This window comes from Salmo salar, chromosome 09 (assembly GCF_965601325.2).
Source record: "Salmo salar chromosome 09, fSalSal1, whole genome shotgun sequence".
Classification (NCBI taxonomy): Eukaryota; Metazoa; Chordata; class Actinopteri; order Salmoniformes; family Salmonidae; genus Salmo; species Salmo salar.
The window spans coordinates 114,190,909-114,217,221 of record NC_138299.1 but is presented as its reverse complement, the minus strand read 5'-3'; the positions used below and the strand labels follow the sequence as shown (position 1 = coordinate 114,217,221).

Sequence of the window (26,313 nt, the reverse complement as noted above, 5' to 3'; positions counted from 1 at the left end):
TCACAAAAAATATTATAAAAAAAAATTATTCTATGTGCAATCGACTGACTGGCCACTGTTTTTTAGGGTCAGCGAGGGTTACCTGGACTGCCGGGTCTTCCTGGGCTGGAGGGACCGAGCGGGACTCCAGTCAGTTGACACCTAAATGAAGTTCAATATGTGTCCTCCCTTCACTTATTAACCTATGTTTATTGTGAAAGGCTTTTACTGTAATGTTTTTCTGAATGTCCTCATTCATGATTCCATGTGCTCTTCCTGAATGTATAAATCACTGACTTTAAATTATTATTTATTATTAATATTTCCAGGGATTACCTGGGTTAACAGGTGTACAAGGAGAGAAGGTCAGTCTCATTGTAAATACTTGTTTCCTTTTGTGTGTGTGTGCATGCGTTTGTGTTTATGTTTGTGCATGCGTTTCTTCCTGGATGTTTTGGAGCTGTCAATGGCGTTGACCGTTCACATTACTGCACTAACAATATAGTAATGTGATATTGAGTGATGTCCCTCTTCAGTTCCTGCCATTTAGAGGGGTGTGTTGCACTATTTATAACAGCTTTATTTCTGTTTCAGGGTCAGGAAGGTCCAAGCCCTGTAATTCCAGGCCCAAGAGGTCAAAAGGTATTACCTACCTGTGTGATATCGATCTTTTCTACTTTCACGTACAGTACAACTCTCTCTTGCATATTATCCTGCCTCAGTATAGTTTGTTCTGGATGCATGCTGAGTGTATCTAATGTACAGTATATTGTGACAAAATGTAAATGTTTTGTTCTCAGGGTGACCAAGGCCCTCCCGGGATACCTGGACAGAAGGGCATAAAGCTGTATGCAGAGGGTCCCAAGGAACTGAAGGTTTGCCACACTTAACATACTCGGTTTCTCTCACAGCAATTTTTACTAATCCACACTGACACAAATCATGATCATCACATTTACATTTTAGTCATTTAGCAGAAGCTCTTATCCAGAGTGACTTACTGGAGCAATTAGTGTTAAGTGCCTTGCCCAAAGGCACATCAACAGATTTTTCACCTAGTCAGCTCAGGGATTTGAACCAGCAACCTTTCGGTTACTGGCAAACATAATTACCAATCACCATCACCCGAATCAGCTTCATCATCATTATTACCCATATACATCATATTGTCACACAAGTAGAACAGTGTTCTGACTTTCTTCTCATTGCAGGGGGAGCCAGGTGATACAGGAGAGAAGGGGTGTACAGGCCAGCATGTGAGTTATAATCTATGGGGGATCATTACAGTGAATTAAATTAAACTGATTGATTTTAATTTAATAATTGACATGATCTTTGAGCCAGTACAAAAGTTGCCAGTTCAAATCCCATTGCATGTATACTACTACTTGTGGGCTGTGCTCTGTCTGTCTGTCCGTCTGTCCATCTGTCCGCCCTTTCTTTTCTGTTTGTATGCTTGCCTGTCTGTCGGTATTATATATTTTTTGTTCCTTTTTTTTAGGGTCTCCCTGGGCGTCGTGGAAATAAAGGGGACAAAGGCGACCAAGGAGAACCTGGGGCTCTGGTAGCACAATGACTCCAGTCACTTCATATCATATTTAAAATACTGTAGAGTTTTACAATGGTATTATGGATGTTATCATTCTCACATGTGAATGTGTCCTACTCACAATAGTAGGGCCCACAGCACAAATACTGACAAACACCTGTGTCTAACAGAGGTTCTGTTTTTCAGGGGAAACCTGGGAAAGATGGGAACCCTGGGACCTATGGAATTCAGGTAAAACAAATATCCAGACAACTATCATAACTTGTATGTACTGTACATGGTCCTTTGTGGCTCACTTTGTACAAGTGTGACACTAGCAATGTTATGGTTGATGATTTGAGTCCTGCAGGGATCACATACACATACTAAAATGTGTGCACTCAATTTACTGTGATTTGTTTGGATAAAAACATCTGCTAATCAACATTATGTACATGCATTTTGCCATGTTGCCATGTCAACTCCACTTGAACCCAACCCACCTGATTGCAAATCATGTTCCCAGCCAATTGTCTTTGCCACTAGGGCTACATGTGACTTGAGAATTGTTTTTGACATGCTTACTGTTTGGCAAAATGTGTAATGTACTATCTTGACCAGCGTCCGTACGTATCAAGTGTTTCAAAGTATGGGTGTTGACCTAGGATCAGGGCCCAGTTTTTCAATCGGATTCGAATAAATCTTAGAATTGGGTATTTCAAAACTGAAAAATATGATTCCGATCATTCGGATTGGGATTTGGTAATCCAATCTAAACTTTAATCCAGTGGTGTAAAGTATTTAGGTAAAAATACTTTAATGTACTACTTAAGTAATTTTTGGGGTCTGTACTTTACTATTTATATTTTTGACAACTTTAACTTTTACTACATTCCTAAATAAAATTATGTACTTTTTATTCCATACATTTTCCCTGACACCCAAAAGTACTTTTACATTTTGAATGCTTAGCAGGACAGGAAAATGGCCTAATTCACACACTTATCAACAGAACATGACTGGTCATCCCTACAGCCTCTGATTTGGCAGACTCACTAAGCACATGCTTCGTTTGTAAATGATATCTTAGTGTTGGAGCGTGCCCCTGGCTGTCCGTAAATAAATAAAAAACAAGGAATTGCTTAATATAAGAATTGTACAATTATTTATACTTTTACATTTACTTTTGATACTTAAGTATATTTTAGCAATTACATTTACTGTTGATACTCAACAATATTTAAAAGCAAATACTTTTATACTTTTCCTCAAGTAGTATTTTACTGGGTGGCTTTCACTTTTACTTGAGTCATTTTCTATTAGGTATCTTTACTTTTACTCAAGTATGACTATTTGGTACTTTTTCCACCACTGCTTCAATCAAGATTACATTTTGGAATTGCATTTTTCAAAGCTCAAAGGCAGTAGTGATAAGGATAGTTTTGATTCTGAACAGTTTTGATAATCTTGATCCCACTGGAAGGGTTTATTCAGTGTGGATTTAGAAAGGTGAAAGGCACTACAACAGAGAAAGGGAAAGGAGAGGGAAAGGGAGATACCTAGTCAGTTGTACAACTGAATGCATTCAACTGGAATGTGTCTTCCGCATTTAACCCAACCCCTCTGAATCAGAAATGTCAGTGTAAATGTCATCTTCAAACCAAGGGTTACTAACTGTGTGAACAGTTTTCATTATTTTAAATTGACTGCAGCACAGGTATGTGGTCAGTTTTGAGAAGTGTCAAATAAATACATGTACTTACTTACAAGTCATATTGCAGCCTCTATTACTGGATATTTCTGAAAAAATTGGCTCAAAATCAGTTAGATTGGTCTGATCCTGGATTACAAAATAGGGGATCACAGAATCCGGATCATTATTATCCAAATGAAAAGTTTTGAAAAACTGGGCCCAGGTCTCCATGTAATCTCATTCATTGTGAACAAAAAGGCAAAACTGATCCTAAATCAGCACTCCTACCCTGTATACATGAATCCTCAAATCTCTCTTGCGTAAGATATTTTATCACAAAACCTGGATAATTAAAGGTTGAATAGACTTAAATAAAATATCTCTCTCTCTCTCTCTTTCTCCTGTCAGGGTGAGAAAGGTGATGTGGGCTACCAGGGACCTCCTGGAACAGAAGGTTCAATGGTATGTCCTACTGCCTTCAATCGGCTATTGTATCGGTCAGTCAGTCAGCCAGTCATACAGGCCTGAATCCTCACTTAAGATCTGTGCGATTATTTTCTGTACGAGTATCGTGCATGGTTAGAGTCAGAGTTTCGGGCACGGATCTCAAGTCAGTATTCCGACCTCAATAATAGACTAGACACCACAGTTGGGGCCAATTTCAATTCAGGAAGTACACTGAAATTCCAATTCCACTTCTCTTTAAATGCTTTTCAGTTAGGAACATTTAGAATTGGAATTTGGTTTACTTCATGAATTACCTGGAATTGAAATGGAATTGACCCCAACCCTGCCCTACACTCATGTTGAGTATTGGGTTCACTCTACTGTATTTGTAATGTATACGTGTGGGTCACCCTCTCTGTGGCTGTGTGTATTCAGGGTGACAAAGGTGACCGCGGACCCACAGGTCCTCCAGGGGATGTGAGTGACAATATATTGTTATCATGTTCATGTTAGTACCATATCAATAGTTGACAATAGTCAATAGTGCCTTGAATTAGTTAACTTAGTTAACATACACATCCTGTGCAAATCTGAAAATACACCCTATTCTAAATTGAGACATTCTATCTCCAACTCTACAATCTCAATGTACATTTGCTGTTTGTTTGTTTTGCTTTTTATGCACTTTGATATTATTTTCTGTAATGAAAAGCGCTATACAAGTTAAATAAATTATTGTTGTTATTATTATTCCCCATATAGTGCACTGCTTTTTACAAGAGCCTTAGCACTTTTCACCACAGATGCAACAGCTCTGGACAAAATAAGTGCACTAAGGGGAATGGGGTGACACTTGAAAGTCAGCCTACTATACTGTGTATCAATCTGCTACGCTGGTCCCTTGGACTTTGGCTAGTTTTAACCGCTGCTTGTCGTCCTTCACCTACAGTTGATTCAGATCAATGGGAGAATCAAAGGCTTGCCGGGTTTCCCTGGGCCCCTCGGACCCCCTGGCTATACTGGTAATCAAGGTATACCAGCACACTGACAACTAATTACCTATTCTCTATATAATGCACTACTTTTGACCAGAGTCCTGGTAAAAGTAGTACACTAATATGGGGAATAGTGTTCCATTTGGGATGCAGCCTTTGTTAGACAAATGCAAATGTACTGTAGAACACTGAGTGAGTCTCTCTCTCTCTCACACACACACACACATACATATACATATATATATATATATATATATGAGGGAGGTCTAGTAGAAAGCTCATTAATTCCAGTGTTATGTTCGATCATTTGTCAGTAGCTGTACTGTCTCTGTTCTACTCTAGGTGTGATTGGTTTTCCTGGAATGAAGGGGGAACCAGGTAAATCAATTTTTATTTGTTTTCCATCCATTAATTTGCTGTTTATCAATGTTACTCTTAGAACTATTGGCCAATTGCAACCAACGTGTCACGTCCTGGCCAGTATATAAGGTTAATTGTTTTGTAGTTTGGTCAGGGCGTGGCAGGGGGTATTTGTTTTATGTGGTTCGGGGTGGTGTGTTTGTGTAAAGGGTGTTTGATTTAGTATTTTCGGGTTTTGGTTTATGTCTAGGTAGTTCTATGTGGAGTCTAGTGAGTGTATGTCTATGTTTGGTTAATTGGGGTTGGGACTCTCAGTTGAAGGCAGGTGTTGTCTATCTGCCTTTGATTGAGAGTCCCATATATTAGGGTGTGTTTGTGTGTGTGATTTGTGGGTGATTATTCTGTGTATAGCCTTGTGCCTTACCAGACTGTTTATTTGTCGAGTGTTCGTTTTTAGTGTTTTGTTATTTTGTATGTTCATTTTTGAGAGTAATTAAAAATCAAGATGAGCATTCACGTACCTGCTGCGTTTTGGTCCTCATTCACCGACAACAACCGTGACAGAATCACCCACCACCAAAGGACCAAGCAGCAGAGGAAGGAGCAGACGGAGTTCGAGTTGGACTGGCGGGAGAAATGGACCTGGGAGGAAGTTTTGGACGGGGCCGGACCTTGGCACCAGGCTGGGGATTATCGACGCCCGCAGTGGGAAATTGAGGCAGCCAAGGCAGAGAGGCGGTGGTACGAGGCCAAGTACGCGCTGAAGGAGAAGCACGAGAGGCACCCCCAAGAAATTTTTTTGGGGGGGCACACGGGTAGTTTGGCTAGGCGTAAGAAGAGCCGGAAGCCAGCTACCCGTGGTTATATGGAGGAGCGTATGGGGTGGAGAGCGCTATGTTTCGCTGAGGAGCGCACTATCTCACCCATACGCACGCACAGTCCGGTGCGCGTTATTCCAGCCCCCTGCGCAGGTGCCGTGCTAGAGCGGGCATCCAGCCTGGTAGGAGGATGCCTGCGCAGCGCATCTGGTCGCCGGTACGCCTCCGAGGACCAGGCTACCCAACTCCCGCTCTACGCACGGCTACCATCAGGCCCCTGCACAGCCCAGTCTGCCCTGTACGGGCACCCCGCTCGTACAGGGCTACTAGTTCCATCCAGCCAAGACGGGTTGTGCAGGAGGTAAGATCGAGACCGACTGTGCGCCTCCATAGCCCTGGGTTTCCAGCTCCTGTCTCTCGTGCGGACCCGGAAGTGCGTCAACCCAGTCCGACTCGTCCTGTTCCCGCTCCCCGCACTAGCCTGGAGGTGCGTGTACATAATCTGGTAAGCCCAGTACCAGCACCACGCACCAGGCTACAAGTGCGTCAACCCAGCCTCGCCAGTCAACAGTCATCATCAGAGCTGCCCGCCAGTCAACAGTCATCATCAGAGCTGCCCGCCAGTCAACAGTCATCATCAGAGCTGCCCGCCAGTCAACAGTCATCGTCAGAGCTGCCCGCCAGTCAACAGTCATCGTCAGAGCTGCCCGCCAGTCAACAGTCATCGTCAGAGCTGCCCGCCAGTCAACAGTCATCGTCAGAGCTGCCCGCCAGTCAACAGTCATCGTCAGAGCTGCCCGCCAGTCAACAGTCATCGTCAGAGCTGCCCGCCAGTCAACAGTCATCGTCAGAGCTGCCCGCCAGTCAACAGTCATCGTCAGAGCTGCCCGCCAGTCAACAGTCATCGTCAGAGCTGCCCGCCAGTCAACAGTCGTCAGAGCTGCCCGCCAGTCAACAGTCGCCAGAGAGGTCAGACTGCGCTGAACTGCCGGAGTGGCCAGACTGCGCTGAACTGCCGGAGTGGCCAGACTGCGCTGAACTGCCGGAGTGGCCAGACTGCGCTGAACTGCCGGAGTGGCCAGACTGCGCTGAACTGCCGGAGTGGCCAGACTGCCCTGAACTGCCGGAGTGGCCAGACTGCCCTGAACTGCCGGAGTGGCCAGACTGCCCTGAACTGCCGGAGTGGCCAGACTGCCCTGAACTGCCGGAGTGGCCAGACTGCCCTGAACTGCCGGAGTGGCCAGACTGCCCTGAACTGCCGGAGTGGCCAGACTGCCCTGAACTGCCGGAGTGGCCCGAATTGCCAGACTGCCCAGACTGTCCCGAATTGCCAGACTGCCCAGACTGTCCCGAATTGCCAGACTGCCCAGACTGTCCCGAATTGCCAGACTGCCCAGACTTTCCCGAATTGCCAGACTGCCCAGACTCTCCCGAATTGCCAGACTGCCCAGACTGTCCCGAATTGCCAGACTGCCCCGACTGCCCCCCGGCGATGCCAGACTGGCCCGACTGCCCCTCGGCGATGCCAGAGTGGCCCGACAGCCTGGAACGGCCGGAACCAGAGCCACCTCCAGAAATAGGTGGGTTGGGGAGGGGGGGTGTAGCACAGTGCCGTCGTTGACGGCAGCCACCCTCCCTTCCCTCCCTTTAGAAAAGGGGACTTTTTGTTGGTGTTGCTTGGGGTTATTTTTTGTTAAGGTGCTTCTGGGGTAGCACCTTTAAGGGGGGGGGGGTACTGTCACGTCCTGGCCAGTATATAAGGTTAATTGTTTTGTAGTTTGGTCAGGGCGTGGCAGGGGGTATTTGTTTTATGTGGTTCGGGGTGGTGTGTTTGTGTAAAGGGTGTTTGATTTAGTATTTTCGGGTTTTGGTTTATGTCTAGGTAGTTCTATGTGGAGTCTAGTGAGTGTATGTCTATGTTTGGTTAATTGGGGTTGGGACTCTCAGTTGAAGGCAGGTGTTGTCTATCTGCCTTTGATTGAGAGTCCCATATATTAGGGTGTGTTTGTGTGTGTGATTTGTGGGTGATTATTCTGTGTATAGCCTTGTGCCTTACCAGACTGTTTATTTGTCGAGTGTTCGTTTTTCGTGTTTTGTTATTTTGTATGTTCATTTTTGAGAGTAATTAAAAATCAAGATGAGCATTCACGTACCTGCTGCGTTTTGGTCCTCATTCACCGACAACAACCGTGACACAACGGGCAGAAGACTCAGCTGTATGTTAGTGCTGGATTTCTTAAAACGCTACTAATGGCAGATTACATGCACCTGTGTGTTTAGACAAACTTGCTTGCAACCAAAACCCACAAGAATAAACTCAAACACATTTTTTTGCTCCTAACTCATAGAAATCCCCACCCAATTGACCCTATCATATATCTATCTCTGACAACAGGCACAACTCCAACATATAGTTGATTTATTTCAAAGTTGCCGAAATGCCACATGCGTCGACTTAAATCAGTGCATTCATAACAACCTAACCATTACAAAAACGTATATTCGATCAAATAAGCCTCATTGTAACGACGGTCGTCAGGAATGGACCAAGGCGCAGCGGGTTGAGTGCTCATAATTAACTTTAATGAAAACACTACTACAAACAAAACAATGGACGACGGGACAGACTTGAAGGCACAAGACAGCAATTCAAGTGACAACCTCCCACAAATTACAAACACAAACACACCCTAATATATAGGACTCTCAATCAAAGGCAACTAGACAACACCTGCCTTCAATTGAGAGTCCACACCCCAATTAACTAAACATAGAAAACAGACTAACTAGAAAGAACATAGACTAACAGAGCAGTGACCAAAAACCCCGGAATACATAAATCAACTACCCTCTACATAATACACACACCCCGAACCACATAAACCAAATACCCTCTGCCACGTCCTGACCAGCCTACACTAACAAAATAACCCTCATACTGGTCAGAACGTGACATTACCCCCCCCAAAGGTGCAGACCCCGGATGCACCTCACACACAAAAAAACAACAACAACAAATAACCCCCAAAACACGAATAAATCCCCAAAAGTACATGGGAGGGAAGGGAGGGTGGCCACCGTCACCGACGGTGCTCCTGCAACACCCCAATACTCCCCCCTCAGGAGGTGGCTCAGGAGCCGGACGCAGACCCCACTCCACCCCTGGCTCACTCCCCTCATAAACTGTCTCTACAGTGATGTCCCTCTCTGTTGACCCCGGACTGTAGGGTGACTCTAGGAGCTCTGGACTGTAGGACGACTCTAGGAGCTCTGGACTGTAGGACGACTCTAGGAGCTCTGGACTGTAGGACGACTCTAGGAGCTCTGGACTGTAGGACGACTCTAGGAGCTCTGGACTGTAGGACGACTCTAGGAGCTCTGGACTGTAGGACGACTCTAGGAGCTCTGGACTGTAGGACGACTCTAGGGGCTCTGGACTGTAGGACGACTCTAGGGGCTCTGGACTGTAGGACGACTCTAGGGGCTCTGGACTGTAGGACAACTCTAGGGGCTCTGGACTGTAGGACGACTCGGAGCTCTGGACTGTAGGACGACTAGGAGCTCTGGACTGTAGGACGACTCTAGGAGCTCTGGACTGTAGGACGACTCTAGGAGCTCTGGACTGTAGACCGACTCTAGGAGCTCTGGACTGTAGACCGACTCTAGGAGCTCTGGACTGTAGACCGACTCACTCGGCTCTGAACAGTGGGCCGTCTCACCTGGTTCCGAACAGTGGGCCGTCTCTCTCCGGGGCACTGTCGCCGGAAGCTCTGGACGAGACACTGTCGCCGGAAGTTCTGGACGAGGCACTGTCGCCGGAAGTTCTGGACGAGGCCCTGTCGCCGGAAGTTCTGGACGAGACCCTGTCGCCGGAAGTTCTGGACGAGGCCCTGTTGCCGGAAGTTCTGGACGAGGCCCTGTTGCCAGAAGTTCTGGACGAGGCCCTGTTGCCGGAAGTTCTGGACGAGGCACTGTTGCCGGAAGTTCTGGACGAGGCACTGTTGCCAGAAGTTCTGGTGCGTGGGGCTGGCTTAGGACTTGCCAGACTAAGGACACGCACCACATTGCTAGTACGATGAACATGGACAGGACGTGCTGGACTGGGCTGACGCACTGAAGCCTGGTGCGTGGTGCTGGTAATGGAGGTACCATACTGGAGACACGCACCTTAGGGCTAGTGCGTGGAGCGGGAACAGGACGTACTGGACTGGGCTGACGCACTGGAAGCCTGGTGCGTGGTGCTGGTACTGGATATGCCAGCCTGGAAACACACACCTTAGGGCTAGTGCGTGGAGCGGGAACAGGACGTACTGGACTGGGCTGACGCACTAGAAAGCCTGGTGCGTGGTACTGGATATGCCAGCCTGGAAACACACACCTTAGGGCTAGTGCTTGGAGTGGGAACAGGACGTACTGGACTGGGCTGACGCACTGGAAGCCTGGTGCGTGGTGCTGGTACTGGATATGCCAGCCTGGAAACACACACCTTAGGGCTAGTGCGTGGAGCGGGAACAGGACGTACTGGACTGGGCTGACGCACTGGAAGCCTGGTGCGTGGTGCTGGTACTGGATATGCCAGCCTGGAAACACACACCTTAGGGCTGGTGCGTGGAGCGGGAACAGGATATATTGGACCGTGAAGGCGCACTGGCATTTCCCGAGCGCAGTACTGGCTCCACCCTTCCTGGCTGGATGCCCGCTTTCCCCTGACAAATGCGGGGCGCAGGTACTGCGCACACCGGCCTGTGAATACTAGGCCTCAACGCCGTGCACCTCACTCCAACGCACGGGACCTGACTAATACTAGGCTGTCCCCAATAAGCACGGGGATTTGGCTTGCGGCTCAATCCTGGCCCTGCCAAACTACCCGTGTGCCCCCCCCAAAATAATTATTGGGGCTGCCTTTCCGGTTTAATAGCCAGTCGTGTTCCCCTGTAGCGTTCCCGGTCTTCGCTCCATTTTTTCCATGGGCCCTCTCCGGCCATAATCTGTTCCCATGTCCATTTCTCCCGTTGGTCCAACTCAAGTTCCCTTTTCTCCTCAACGTCCACCTGTTGCTCCTTCCTTTGCTGCTTGGTCCGGATTTGGTGGGAGGTTCTGTAACGACGGTTGTCAGGAATGGACCAAGGCGCAGCAGGTTGAGTGCTCATAATTAACTTTAATGAAAACACTACTACAAACAAAACAATGGACGACGAGACAGACTTGAAGGCACAAGACAGCAATTCAAGTGACAACCTCCCACAAATTACAAACACAAACACACCCTAATATATAGGACTCTCAATCAAAGGCAACTAGACAACACCTGCCTTCAATTGAGAGTCCACACCCCAATTAACTAAACATAGAAAACAGACTAACTAGAAAGAACATAGACTAACAGAGCAGTGACCAAAAACCCCGGAATACATAAATCAACTACCCTCTACATAATACACACACCCCGAACCACATAAACCAAATACCCTCTGCCACGTCCTGACCAGCCTACACTAACAAAATAACCCTCATACTGGTCAGAACGTGACACTCATGTCGCAAATTTCAATTTTACTGAATGATTGTCAAATAGTTAAATCACCCCTTAGTCTGCTTGATTACCAGGTTTTATTTCTACCGAAGATAAAACCCTGTAGAGAGCTTTAACATTTTGGGGAGAAAGTAGGACTAAGTTATCACCGACCTCACATGTAGCTCTGCTTTTAGTGAGCGGGACATTTTGGAAACATTAAGATCATCTGTGTGGATGATCTAAGCGCACATTAAAAGTTTAACTAGAGACCACCGGGATAAAACAGTGGCCAACAGTGATTGCCCTTTGCCATAAATCTGTCAGGAACAGTGACAAACATATACACACACGCATTGTCACACATTGTCACGCATCGCCCTTCACGGTGACGTGGTCCCTTGTACACGTGCGAACACACACACAGACACCAAGCTGACCATTGTATTGTGTTTTCAGGGTTGTCTTTCCCTGGGGCCCCTGGGAATCCTGGACCCCCTGGTTTAGCTGGGGATAAAGGGGAGAGGGGGGAACCTGCCCCCTACATAACTGGCCCCCCTGGACCCACTGGGCCCCCTGGAAACGATGGCCCCATAGGCGACCGTGGACCCCCTGGAATTCCAGGTACCTGCTCAACTCACCTGGCCACTTTATCGTCCTCAAGTGGCCACTTTAGGTCATCCTCAAAAGTCTGACATAATGGTTATTACAAAGATACCACAATTACTACAGCATTAACTCAGAAACTATCTGAAGGAGCAGTTAGCTATCTTTTAATATTATGCTGCTATACTCTATAATCCCACATTCACAGCAATGCAAAGGGTAAGGCTGGATCTAGGTTTAGTAACTTGTGACCAAAATCTTATTCCACTGTAATGTAATTCAAGTCCCTGCATAGCCTCTGTCTAACAATGGTTAGCAGGGTTAGAGTTAGCTAGCTAGCCTGTGACTACAGGCTCCCATCTCAGAGAGGGTGAAGTATTAATTCCTCCATATTTGTAGTTTTAGATATGAGAGTGGATAAAACATTTGTCAATGACAGGATTAATCAATTCAACGAGACATTACGTTGAATGTACATTGATATTTTATTTGGTTGACAATGGTAAAGTTTTAACCTCAGAACAACAACTTACTTTCAGCAAATTCAACGAAATTTCCATTAGCGTTTAACGTTAAGTTCATTGCAATATGATGTTGCAACAATATTCATTCAACGTGTTTTTGCCTGGTGGGTTTGCTCTTTGCACAGATCTGTTGAGAGGCAACCCTGGACCACCCGGTCCTAAAGGCATCAAAGGCATCCCAGGACAACCAGGAGATAGAGGCGGGTTCGGAGAAACAGGTATTTTCTGTGACAAATACGTTATTCTGTAAAGGGCATTGTAGGAGTAAGGATATGGAATTTAAGGTGCAGTTTGCAACTGTCATGTTCAGTAAAAGTTAATGGTTGTGTCTTCTTGACAAATGTAACAGTTCATTTTTTGCATAGCTTCATGGAAGGTATGTTTTATAGGCTTGGTTACTGTAAAGTGATGTGTTTGTTTGTTTTGACATTTTGCTATTTAGGGCTTTATTAATAAAATGTAATTTTGACTTGATTGAAGAAGGAAGTAAAGGGGGGCAGATCAGAGTGCCTTGTGAGAATTTGTCGCTAGTGGGTAACCCGCGTCTACCATCCGTTCTATTGGCCAATGTTCAATCACTGGAGAATTTTTTTATTTATTTATTTCACCTTTATTTAACCAGGTAGGCAAGTTGAGAACAAGTTCTCATTTACAATTGCGACCTGGCCAAGATAAAGCAAGCAGTTTGACACATACAACAACGCAGAGTTACACATGGAGTAAAACAAGCATACAGTCAATAATATAGTAGAAAAATAAGTCTATATACAAAGTGAGCAAATGAGGTGAGATAAGGGAGGTAAAGGCAAAAAAGGCCATGATGGCGAAGTAAATACAATATAGCAAGTAAAACACTGGAATGGTAGATTTGTAGTGGAAGAAAGTGCAAAGTAGAAATAGAAATAATGGGGTGCAAAGGAGCAAAAATAAATAAATAAATACAGTGGGGGAAGGGGTAGTTGTTTGGGCTAAGTTATAGATGGGCTATGTACAGGTGCAGTAATCTGTGAGCTGCTCTGACAGCTGGTGCTTAAAGCTAGTGAGGGAGATAAGTGTTTCCAGTTTTAGAGATTTTTGTAGTTCGTTCCAGTCATTGGCAGCAGAGAACTGTAAGGAGAGGCGGCCAAAGGAGGAATTGTCTTTGGGGGTGACCAGAGAGATATACCTGCTGGAGCGTGTGCTACAGGTGGGTGCTGCTATGGTGACCAGCGAGCTGAGATAAGGGGGAACTTTACCTAGCAGGGTCTTGTAGATGACCTGGAGCCAGTGGGATTGGCGACGAGTATGAAGCGAGGGTCAGCCAACGAGAGCATACAGGTCGCAGTGGTGGGTAGTATATGGGGCTTCGTTGTCAAAAAACGGATGGCACTGTGATAGACTGCATCCAATTTATTGAGTAGGGTATTGGAGGCTATTTTGTAAATGACATCGCCGAAGTCGAGGATCGGTAGGATGGTCAGTTTTACGAGGGTATGTTTGGCAGCATGAGTGAAAGATGCTTTGTTGCGAAATTGGAAGCCAATTCTAGATTTAACTTTGGATTGGAGATGTTTGATGTGAGTCTGGAAGGAGAGTTTACAGTCTAACCAGACACCTAGGTATTTCTAGTTGTCCACATATTCTTAGTCAGAACTGGACGGGCGGGCAGATGCACGCAGCGATCGGTTGAAGAGCATGCATTTAGTTTTACTTGTATTTAAGAGCAGTTGGAGGCCACGGAAGGAGAGTTGTATGGCATTGAAGCTCGTGTGGAGGGTAGTTAACACAGTGTCCAAAGAAGGGCCAGAAGTATACAGAATAGTGTCGTCTGCGTAGAGGTGGATCAGAGAGTCACCAGCAGCAAGAGCGACATCATTGATGTATACAGAGAAAAGAGTCGGCCCAAGAATTGAACCCTGTGGCACCCCCATAGAGACAGCCAGAGGCCCAGACAACAGGCCCTCCGATTTGACACACTGAACTATATCAGAGAAGTAGTTGCTGAACCAGGCGAGGCAATCATTTCAGAAACCAAGACTGTTGAGTCTGCCAATGAGGATGTGGTGATTGACAGATTCGAAAGCCTTGGCCAGGTCAATGAATACGGCTGCACAGTATTGTTTCTTATCGATGGTGGTTAAGATATCGTTTAGGACCTTGAGCGTGGCTGAGATGCACCCATGACCAGCTCTGAAACCAGATTGCATAGCGGAGAAGGAGCGGTGGCATTCGAAATGGTCGGTAATCTGTTTGTTGACTTGGCTATCGAATACTTTAGAGAGGCAGGGTAAGATAGATATAGGTCTGTAGCAGTTTGGGTCAAGAGTGTCCCCCCCTTTGAAGAGGGGGATGACCGCAGCTGCTTTCCAATCTTTGGGAATCTCAGACGACACGAAAGAGAGGTTGAACAGGCTAGTAATAGGGGTTGCTACAATTTCGGCAGATAATTTTAGAAAGAAAGGGTCCAGATTGTCTAGCCCAGCTGATTTGTAGGGGTCCAGATTTTGCAGCTCTATCAGAACATCAGCTGACTGGATTTGTGAGAAGGAGAAATGGGGAAGGCTTGGGCGAGTTGCTGTGGGGGGTGCAGTGCTGTTGACCGGGGTAGGGGTAGCCAGGTGGAAAGCATGGCCAGCCGTAGAAAAATGCATATTGAAATTCTCAATTATAGTGGATTTATCGGTGGTGACAGAGTTTCCTATCCTCAGTGCAGTGGGCAGCTGGGAGGAGGTGCTCTTATTCTCCAAGGACTTTACAGTGTCCCAGAACTTTTGAGTTTGTGTTGCAGGAAGCAAATTTCTGCTTGAAAAAGCTAGCCTTGGCTTTTCTCACTGCCTGTGTATATTGGTTTCTAACTTCCCTGAAAAGTTGCGTATCACGGGGGCTGTTCGATGCTAATGCAGAACGCCACAGGATGTTTTTGTGTTGCATAAGGGCAGTCAGGTCTGGAGAGAACCAAGGGCTATATCTGTTCCTGGTTCTACATTTCTTGAATGGGGCATGCTTATTTAAGATGGTAAGGAAGGCATTTTTTTAACCTGTTAGGGCTAGGGGGCAGTATTGACACGGCTGGATAAAAAACATACCCGATTTAATCTGGTTACCACTCCTACCCAGTAACTAGAATATGCATATACTTATTACATATGGATAGAAAACACCCTAAATTTTCTAAAACTGTTTGAATGGTGTCTGTGAGTATAACAGAACTCAAATGGCAGGTCAAAACCTGAGAGATTCCTTTACAGGAAGTGGCCTGTCTGACCATTTGTTGAACTTCTTTTCCATCTCTATCATTTACTAAGGATCTCTGCTCTAACGTGACACTTCCCACGTCGTCCATAGGCGCTCAGAGCCCGGGAAAAAACAGAATGTCGTCATTCCAGCCCCAGGCTGAAACACATTATCGCCTTTCTCAAGTGGCCGATCAAGGGACACTGGCTTATGCGCGTGACCCCGACCGCCCCCGCCTTTGGGATTTTTTCCTCTGTTTGCCGAAAAGGAGATTCCCTGTCGGAATATTATCGCTTTTCTACGAGAAAAATGTCGTAAAAATTGATTTTAAACAGCGGTTGACATGCTTCGAAGTACGGTAATGGAATACTTAGAATTTTATTGTCACGAATTGCGCCATGCGCGCGACACTTCTTTACTATTTCGGATAGTGTCTGGATAGCACAAACAAAACGCCGCTATTCGGATATAACGATGGATTATTTTGGACCAAACCAACATTTGTTATTGAAGTAGCAGTCCTGGGTGTGTATTCTGACGAAGACAACAAAAGGCAATCAAACTTTTATAATAGTAAATATGATTATGGTGAGTGCTAAACTTGCCGGGTGTCTAAATAGCGAGCCCGTGATGCCTGGGCTATGTACTTAGAATATTGCAAAATGTGCTTTCACCAAAAAGCTATTTTAAAATCGGACATATCGAGTGCATAGAGGAGGTCTGTATCTATAATTCTTAAAATAATTGTTATGCTTTTTGTGAACGTTTATCGTGAGTAATTTAGTAAAATGTTAGCGAATTCCCCGGAAGTTTGCGGGGGGTATGCTAGTTCTGAACGTCACATGCTAATGTAAAAAGCTGGTTTTTGATATAAATATGAACTTGATTGAACAAAACATGCATGTATTGTATAACATAATGTCCTAGGGTTGTCATCTGATGAAGATCATCAAAGGTGAGTGCTGCATTTAGCTGTCTTCTGGGTTTTGGTGACATTATATGCTGGCTTGAAAAATGGGTGTCTGATTATTTCTGGCTTGGTACTCTGCTGACATAATCTAATGTTTTGCTTTCGTTGTAAAGCCTTTTTGAAGTGTGGTTAGATTAACGAGAGTCTTGTCTTTAAATGGCTGTAAAATAGTCATATGTTTGAGAAATTGAAGTAATAGGATTTTTAAGGTTTTGAAAATCGCGCCACAGGATAGCAGTGGCTGTTACGTAGGTGGGACGAATTCGTCCCGCCTAGCCTAGAGAGGTTAAATAACCAGGCATCCTCTACTGAAGGGATGAGGTCAATATCCTTCCAGGATACCCGGGCCAGGTCGATTAGAAAGGCCTGCTCGCTGAAGTGTTTCAGGGAGTGTTTGACAGTGATGAGTGGAGGTCGTTTGACCGCTGACCCATTACGGATGCAGACAATGAGGCAGTGATCGCTGAGATCTTGGTTGAAAACAGCAGAGGTGTATTTAGAGGGCAAGTTGGTTAGGATGATATCTATGAGGGTGCCCGTGTTTACCGCTTTGGGGTGATACCTGGTAAATTCATTGATAATTTGTGTGAGATTGAGGGCATCAAGCTTAGATTGCAGGATGGCTGGGGTATTAAGCATGTCCCAGTTTAGGTCACCTAGCAGCACGAGCTCTGAATATAGATCGGGGGCAATCAGTTCACATATGGTGTCCAGAGCACAGCTGGGTGGTCTATAGCAGTCGGCAACGGATAAACTGGATGAGCTCCGTTCGAGACTATCCTGACAATGGACATTAAAAACTGTAATATCTTATGTTTCACTGAGTCGTAGCTGAATAACGACACTGATAATTTACAGTTGCCTGGCTTTCCCGTGCATCGGCAGGACAGAACAGCTACGTCTGGTATGATGAGGGGTGGGGCTGTGTGTCTACATTTTTTGCAGCCATCTATTTACCACCACAAACCACTACTGGCACTAAGACCGCACTCCAAGAGCTGTATAAGGCCATAAGCAAACAAGAAAATGCTTATCCAGAAGCGGCGGTCCTAATGGCCGTGGACTTTAATGCAGGCAAACTTAAATCTGTTTTTCCTCATTTCTACCAGCATGTCACATGTGCCACCACAGGAAAAACAACTGTAGACCACCTTTACTCCACACACAGAGACATGTACAAAGCCCTCCCTCGCCCTCCATTTGCCAAATCTGACCATAATTATATCCTCCTGATTCCTGCTTACAAGCAAAAACTAAAGCAGGAAGTACCGGTGCCTGGCTCAATATGGAAGTGGTCAGATGACCCGGATGCTACGCTACAGGACTGTTTTGCTAGCAGAGACTGAAATATGTTCCAGGATTCATCCATTGGCATTGAGGAGTATACCACCTCAGTCACCGGCTTCATCAATAAGTGCATCGACGACGTCATCCCCACAGTGACTGTACGTACATATCCCAACCAGAAGGCAACATCCGCACTGAGCTAAAGGCTAGAGCTGCCACTTTCAAGGAGCAGGACACTAATAAGAAATCCAGTTATGCCCTCAGACAAACCATCAAACAGGCAAAGCGTCAATACAGGACTGAATGCGAACTATTATGGACTACAAACGGAAAACCACCCGCGTGCTGCCCAGTGACGCCAGCCTACCAGATGAGCTAAATGCCTTTTATGCTCGCTTTGAGGCATGCAAAACTGAAGCATGCATGAGAGCACTAGCTGTTCCGTACGATTGTGTGATCACGCTCTCTATAGCCAATGCGAGTAAGACCTTTTAACAGGTCATCATTCACAGGGCCGCGGGGCCAGACGGATTACCAGGATGTGTACTCAGAGCATGCGTGGACCAACTGGCATGTGTCTTTACTGACATTTTCAACCTCTCCCTGACCGAGTCTGTAATACCTACATGTTTCAAGCAGACCAGCACAGTCCCTATGCCCAAGAAAGCTAAGGTAACCTGCCTAAATTACTACCGCCTGTAGCACTCAGGTCGGTAGCCATGAAGTGCTTTGAAAGGCTGGAAACACCTATGTGAGAAATGCTGTTGATTGACTACAGCTCAGTGTTCAACACCATAGTGCTCACAAAGCTCATCACTAAGCTAAGGACCCTGGTACTTAACACCTCTCTCTGCAACTGGATCCTGGACTTCCTGACAGGCTGCCCCAAGGTGGTAAGGGTAGGCAACAACACATATATGCCATGCTGATCCTCAACTAGGGGGCCCCTCAGGGACATGTGCTTAGTCACCTCCTGTACTCCCTGTTCACCCACGACTGTGTGGCCAAGCACGACTCCGACACCATCATTACGTTTGCTGATGACACAACGGTCGTAGGCCTGATCACCGACAACGATGTGACTGCCTATAGGGAGGAGGTCAGAGACCTGGAAAGGTGGTGCCAGGACAACAAACTTTCCCTCAACGTGAGCAAGACAAAGGAGATGATCGTGGACTACAGAAAAAGGAGAGCCAAACACGTCCCCATTCACATCTTCGGAGCTGTACTGGAACAGGTCGAGAGTTTCAAGTTCCTTGGTGTCCACATCACCAACAAACTATCATGGTCCAAACACACCAATAAAGTCTTGGAGAGGGCACGACAATGCCTTTTCCCCCTCAGATTGTCAAAAAGTTCTACAGCTGCACCATCGAGAGCATCCTGACCTGTTGCATCGCCGCCTGGTAAGGCAATTCCGCTGCATCCGACCATAAGGCGCTATAGAGGGTAGTGCGTATGGCCCAGTACATCACTGGGGCCAAGCTTCCTGCCATCCAGAACCTATATACTCGGCGGAGTAAGAGGAAGGCCAAAAAATTGTCAAAGACTCCAGTCAACCAAGTCATAGACTGTTCTTTCTGCTACCGCACGGCAAGCGGTACCGGAGCACCAAGTCTAGGTCCAAAAGGCTCCTTTACACACTCTACCCCCAAGCCATAAGACTGCTGAACAAATTATCAAATGGCCACCCAGACTATTTGCATTGAACCCCCCCCCCCCCCCCCTTTATTTTTAAGCTGCGGCTACTCGCTTTTTCTTATCTATGCATAGTCACTTTACCCCTACCAACATGTACAAATTACCTCGACTTACCTGTACCCCCGCACATCATTGACTCGGCACCGGTACCCCCTGTATGTAGCCTCATTATTGTTATTTTATTTTGTTTCTTTAAAACAAAAAAAACATTATTTTATTTAGTAAACATATTCTTAACTCTATTTTCTTAAAACTGCATTGTTGGTTAAGGTCTTGTAAAAAAGTCTAATCAAATGTTATTTGTCACATACACATGGTTAGCAGATGTTAATGCGAGTGTAGCGAAATGCTTGTGCTTCTACTTCCAACAGTGCAGTAATATCTAACAAATAATCTAACAATTCCCAACAACTACCTAATATACACAAATCTAACAAGTAATCTAACATTTCCCCAAGAACTACCTAATACACACAAATCTAAAGGGGTGAATGAGAATATGTACATATAAATATATGGATGAGCGATGGCCGAGCGGCATAGGCAAGGTGCAGTAGATGGTATAAAATACAGTATATACATGTGATATGAGTAATGTAAGATATGTAAATATTATTAAAGTGGTATTATTTAGAGTGGCATTGATTTGATTTGATTTAGAGTGACTAGTGTGATCCATTTATTAAAGTGTCCAGTGATCAGGTCTCAATGTGGGCAGCAGCCTCTCTGAGTTAGTGATTGCTGTTTAGCTGTCTGATGGCCTTGAGATCGAAGCTGTTTTTCAGTCTCTCGGTCCCAGCTTTGATGCACCTGTACTGACCTCGCCTTCTGGATGATAGCGGTGTGAACAGGTAGTGGCTCGGGTGGTTGTAGTCCTTGATGATCTTTTCGGCCGTCCTGTGACATCGGGTGCTGTAGGTGTCATGGGGCACTGTAGGTGTCATGGGGAACAGGTAGTTTGTCCCTGGTGATGCATTGTGAAAACCGCACCACCTTCTGGAGAGCCTTGCGGTTGAAGGCGGTGCAGTTGCCGTACCATCACAGCCCGACAGGATACTCTCGATTGTGCATCTGTAAAAGTTTGTCAGGGTTTTCCTGAAGTCCACTATCATCTCCTTTGTTTTGTTGAGATTGAGTGAGAGGTTGTTTTCCTGACACCAGTCTCTGAGTGCCCTCACCTCCTCCCTGTAGGCTGCCTCGTCATTGTTGGTAATCAAGCCCACTATTGTTGTGCCATCTGCAAACTTGATGATTGAGTTGGAGGCGTGCATGGCCACGCAGTCGTGGGTGAACAGGGAGTACAGGAGAGGGCTGAGCACACACCCTTGTGAGGCCCCAGTGTTGAGGGTCAGTGAAGTGGAGATGTTGTTTCCTACCTTCACCACCTGGGGGCGGCCCGTCAGAAAGTCCAGGACCCAGTTGCACAGGGAGGGGTTGATACCCAGGGCCTCCAGCTTGAGTAAGAATTTCAGAGTAAGGTCTACTACACCTGTTGTATTCGGCGCATGTGACAAATACAATTTGATTTGATTTGAGTACATTGAGTTGTCACTGGGGCAATGAGAGCTCAAGTTACTTTGTTGCTTCACTGGCAAGAACCACTGAACAACCACTTCCTCCCTGTCATTATGTCTCTCTTAGGTGAGAAGGGTGATGTCTGTCGACTCTGCATGCCCACTAATGTGAGCCCTGGACCACCAGGACCTGCCGGAGAGCCTGGTAGGCCTGGAGATACAGGTAACACCAATACATGGACATAACAACTATTTTATGCCATATCATGTCATTCAATGACTAGGCCCAGAAGTTTTGTCTATATATATCACTATGGCCCTGAGTTTTTCCATGTTAGGTCACATGTTCAGGAAAAAGGCAATATTTCCAGTTGTCGACCTATTATGCTTAGTAGGAGATGAGCCAATCTGGAAGAACTGTTTGAAAAAACTATTTTCTTGATTAAGGCTGTCATCCATGCTAGATCAAACAATGTTGGATACACAAAATTGAATTTAGATTTAAGGCTTCCAATCTGGTGAAAATTGATATAATGGAAATAGTAACAGTTTTAGGACAAATATCTTGCAATTCTTAACAAAAATGGAGTGGATAATCAAACAAAAACACTTAGACTATGGAATTGATGCATTAGTAGTTACTTTTTATACATTTATTATGCTTTAAGTCATGCAAATATACAGAAAATATGAACATTCAAATGTGTTCAGCTACAGTTGTGGTCTGTAGCCCACTAAGGACTATTCTCAGATGATTGACCCTTTCAGAAAACTGCGGGGGAGACCCTATTGAACCAGGAAAACTTTACCTCGTAAGAATCTGAGTTTCTGGGCCAGAGATATTGAAACTGTATATCCATTTCTAGGGGTAAAATATACAAGCAGCCACAGATTCTGACCAAATGTAATGAGTATATCAATACAAACTGACTCTTTAATAATTTATACATATTTAGACTGGATTATAGTTACTTTTGGCATAATTATTATGCATTAAGGCTTAAGCCATGCATATACACAGGGAAAGCATGTGCATCATTTTCTCAGACAGTGTAATCCCCTCTAACTACTCTGAAAGACACTTCTGAACAATAAGCACTTTACCTTGTGAGGATTGTACATTCTGAGGCAGAGATATTGGAACTAATGCAGTCAAAGTTGATAGATTTTGTCCATATTCATATTCACGTCCATATGACTAACATCCGAATGTATACTTAAATATACACACTTGGAAAATGGCAATTTCCATCATGACAGTTTATTGGATATATGCTGATCTTAATGACATACGAATACACAGACTTTCTAAAGCATTGGATGCCATTTGTGCTCCAATGGCCTTTCAAGGGGAATTTAGCCACCCTTTACAGTTTTTCAGGATAAAAACACTTCATCCAAGAGAAATCTGTGGTATTCCATAACATATAAGTTAACAAATGTTTTAATGTCATATTCAATGAGTCCATAAATACTACAAAATAGGCCGAATGACAAAAGCTGGATGTTTTAAGCCACCCCATATTCTGGAGGATTCTGTGGAACATAACACACTTTACTTACAGACAATGTGATATACATTATACGGCTACTGTTAAATTAGACAGATATTTAAAAAGTGTTGTAAGAGATTTCAAATGTTTTCTCTGAATGTCAACAAATATCAAACATTTCACAGAATTGTAATTATTGTAATACTTGCTAAGATCTGAATATCAGTTATCAAATGCCTGTGCTAAGATCTGAATATCAGTTATCAAATGCCTGTGCTAAGATCTGAATATCATTTTGACAGAGGTTGTGTGGGTATGTGGAAGATTCACTCTAACATTCATCAAGGTATGATAGTGAATATGACCAAAGTCATGGAATGGATAATATCTCCCATTGCAATCATATTGTGAAATTATGGTAATCAAGCTTTTTGTGTATGTGAGCAATAGTACAGACTATATTCCATAGTTACAGTGTCAATCTAGCTACTGTACTCAATTCTTTTGGAAATTTTGCAACAAAGTCAATACTTTTCTCGTTCTTATTTTTTATGGGGTAGCATTACTAGCAGGCACACAATAAAATATAAACATGAGATAAAAAATACACTTTGATGTATTCAATGAAAATTCTAAACATGTATCACCGTATCCAAATGTTTATGGTTTCTATTATATGTACAAACGATTCATTAGATATGATATTAAAATGCTAATGGCTGGCCCTGCATAACACATTTGTCTTGGATGAAGTGTTTTTATCCTGACAAACTTGAGAGGGTGGCTAAATTCCCATAGAATAGTACCACACAGCACATGTCATCAAATGCTTGAGAAATGATGTGTATTTATTTGTGTATCACAAGTGAGGGATAATCAACAAGGGGCTATGCGTTCTATGGAAAATAATGCAAAATGTGGAAGGTGTGTGCCACGACACGCTAGCGGAGTGGCAATAACCCTCCAGAGTTTAATTGTTTTCTAGAGAACGCATACAGTCCCGAGTTGATTTTCCCGCATATACCACAGCTATAATTGAACACATTTTACGCTGGAATCATCAGCAAATATTCAATAAACTGTCATGATGGACGTTGTCATTTTCCAAGTATGTACTGCATATTTAAGTATACATTAAGATGTTAGTGATATGGACATGAAGATAAGTATGGACAAAATCTATCATTACCTCAACATTGTCAACTTTGACTGCATTAGTCCAATATCTCTGCCTTAGTTCCGGTGTAGTATCTCTCCAATATTTCTGCCTCAGAATGTCCTATCCTCATGTAGCACATGGTCTTAAAGTGCTTATTGTTCAGAAGTGTCTTTCTGGGTAGCTAAAGTGGACTTAAACTGTTTGAGAAAAATATTTTTGTTTGCTAAAGCCCAAGTTTGACCAAAAATGATGGAACATATGCTTTTCTTGTGTATATGCATGGCTTAAAGCATAATAATTATGCCAAAACTATGTTTATTCAATAGTCTATGTATGTATAAATGATTCAATAGTCAGTTGGTAATAGTAAATAGACAGTTTGATATCCTCAGTAAATTTGGTCAGAATCTGTGACTATCCTATTTGCCTGCTTGTACATGTACCCCTTAGAAATTGCATTAAAATTCCAATATCTCTGGCCCAGAAAGTCAGATTCTAATGAGGTAAAGTTTTCCTTGTTCGGTGGGGTCTCTCACAGTTTTCTGAGACCATCTATCATCATCTGAGAATGGTCCTTAGTGGCACTACAGACTACAACTGTAGCTGAACACGTCTGAATTTGAATATTTTCTGTATATTTGCATGTCTGAATGCATAATAACTGTATGAAAAGTAACTATTAATGCGTCCATCCATTGTCTTAAGTGTTTATTTTTGATAATCCACACAGGTTTGCTTCTCTACTATAAGTTAGTATGTGTAGAATACTCTATAGCTGCCCTTGTATTTACAGCATTTGTGTTTCACCAGGTCGAGATGGTGATCCTGGATCCAAGGGATTTAGAGGAGTCAAAGGTCTTGGAGGTCCACCAGGTCCACAGGTGACTTGACCTGGACTGACAGACATTATGGAATCAACCCCAGATTCAGATACAAATTCTTTATATAGGCCTTTTTGTTAAGGCGTTTTTACATTGTATGTGGGAGATTTTATTCTAATGATTTTGTCCTTTGTCTTTGTATCTGTAGGGTCCCTATGGTTTACCAGGCGTGCCAGGTTCTACAGGACCCAAGGGGGACAAAGGTCCCCTGTCCCCAGGAGACAGGGGGCCTGTTGGCTCACCTGGGGCTCCAGGAGTTCCTGGGAGCGATGGGACTGACGGGGTCCCTGGATACCCAGGACTGAAAGGCCAGCCTGGGCTAAAGGGCAACCCTGTGAGTGTGACCTACTCCACCTACACCATTACACACTGTACAATCAATGCCAATGACTGAAGGATGGTCATTGTAACAGTAATATCTGATTAAGGATCAGAACCATTGTATAAGTGAACAGCGTTAGCATGCTGGACTACGATTTGGGACCTGACCACAAGGTCAGAACAGGCTAAGCTCTTGGCTGTTGTTATAGCCTGTAACTAGTGCCTGTGTTTTCTCATGGCCAGGCCATGTGGTTTGGAAAAACTTGGGGCCCTACCCATGATGTACCCAGACTTAACTGTTTGGTGTCTGTTTGCTGTAGGGACCTCCGGGGCCCAAGGGTGATCGGAGCGATGCCGGCTCTCAGGGTATACGTGGACGGACAGGCCAGATGGGGACTCAGGGCCCCCCAGGTGTGGGGCCCCCAGGGGGCCCTGGACAGAAGGGCAACCTGGGAGTGCAAGGCCTGAGAGGGAGACCTGGAGATCCAGGTAAATTATGATCATTATTTTTTCAAGAGACCTGGCATCCCAGCAATTTGACCTATGTCACAGAATGTGTGAGTGTGTCTCATTCTTGTCTAATTCGTGTCTCACTTGATCTGTTTTACAGAATGTGTAAATGTGTCACACTCTTCTCTCACTCTTCTCACTGTTGTCTCTCACTCATCTCCTCCTGCAGGAGAGAAAGGCTCAGCGGGTGAGACGATAACAACCACAGGAGACCCAGGACTGAAGGGAGAGAAGGGTCATCAAGGCAACCCAGGACCTTCAGGTGAGGGCTTTAGCCATGAGCTCTGGGGGAGATTCTTGACATAAAGACAATATCATACATACAGTAACAGCCCAGCAGTAGTATCACAGCATTAGCAGAGAATTGATAGGATCATCCGCTGGTCATGGTGGGTTTTTTTTTTGCATACATTTTTATCCACAGCAAATTACTTAACCCTTGTGTTCTCTTAAGGGTCAAAAATGACCGGCCACTATGTTTAACAGCAGAGAAAACCCCCTAAATGACCTTTTTTCAACTTAAAATTGTATGACTTTTCCTAGAGTGACCCCAACATTAGAAAAAGTGAAACATTGCCTTTGTTCATATTTCCATGAAAGTTGTACACCACCAGGTTACAAAGATTGTCTTAGGGTCATTTTTTGACTCGGCAGTTATAAAATCATTTACACACCACAAAAACCACAAAGACACACACGTGCACACACAATGCGAAATTTAGATTGTGTGCTACTGATTGAACTCAGCCAGCAGCTCCTGAAGAGGAAGATCATAGTGGTTGGCACAGTTAGAAAGAACAAG

At 44.7% G+C, this 26,313-nt stretch overlaps 1 protein-coding gene across 1 annotated transcript in view; it reads left to right on the top strand.

Moving 5' to 3' along the window:
- The window catches only part of col4a3 (collagen, type IV, alpha 3), a 148,924-nt gene that overhangs the window by 73,733 nt on the left and 48,878 nt on the right, over window positions 1-26,313 (top strand). The window contains exons 10-27 of the mRNA XM_014213415.3: window positions 67-129; window positions 309-344; window positions 574-621; window positions 780-854; window positions 1,191-1,235; window positions 1,481-1,543; window positions 1,715-1,759; window positions 3,609-3,662; window positions 4,083-4,124; window positions 4,597-4,678; window positions 4,985-5,020; window positions 11,792-11,956; window positions 12,588-12,680; window positions 21,275-21,370; window positions 24,610-24,680; window positions 24,829-25,014; window positions 25,322-25,490; window positions 25,681-25,773. Of these exons, the coding sequence (XP_014068890.2) occupies window positions 67-129; window positions 309-344; window positions 574-621; window positions 780-854; window positions 1,191-1,235; window positions 1,481-1,543; window positions 1,715-1,759; window positions 3,609-3,662; window positions 4,083-4,124; window positions 4,597-4,678; window positions 4,985-5,020; window positions 11,792-11,956; window positions 12,588-12,680; window positions 21,275-21,370; window positions 24,610-24,680; window positions 24,829-25,014; window positions 25,322-25,490; window positions 25,681-25,773 (1,462 nt within the window). The remainder of the gene's footprint in view (window positions 1-66; window positions 130-308; window positions 345-573; window positions 622-779; window positions 855-1,190; window positions 1,236-1,480; window positions 1,544-1,714; window positions 1,760-3,608; window positions 3,663-4,082; window positions 4,125-4,596; window positions 4,679-4,984; window positions 5,021-11,791; window positions 11,957-12,587; window positions 12,681-21,274; window positions 21,371-24,609; window positions 24,681-24,828; window positions 25,015-25,321; window positions 25,491-25,680; window positions 25,774-26,313) is intronic.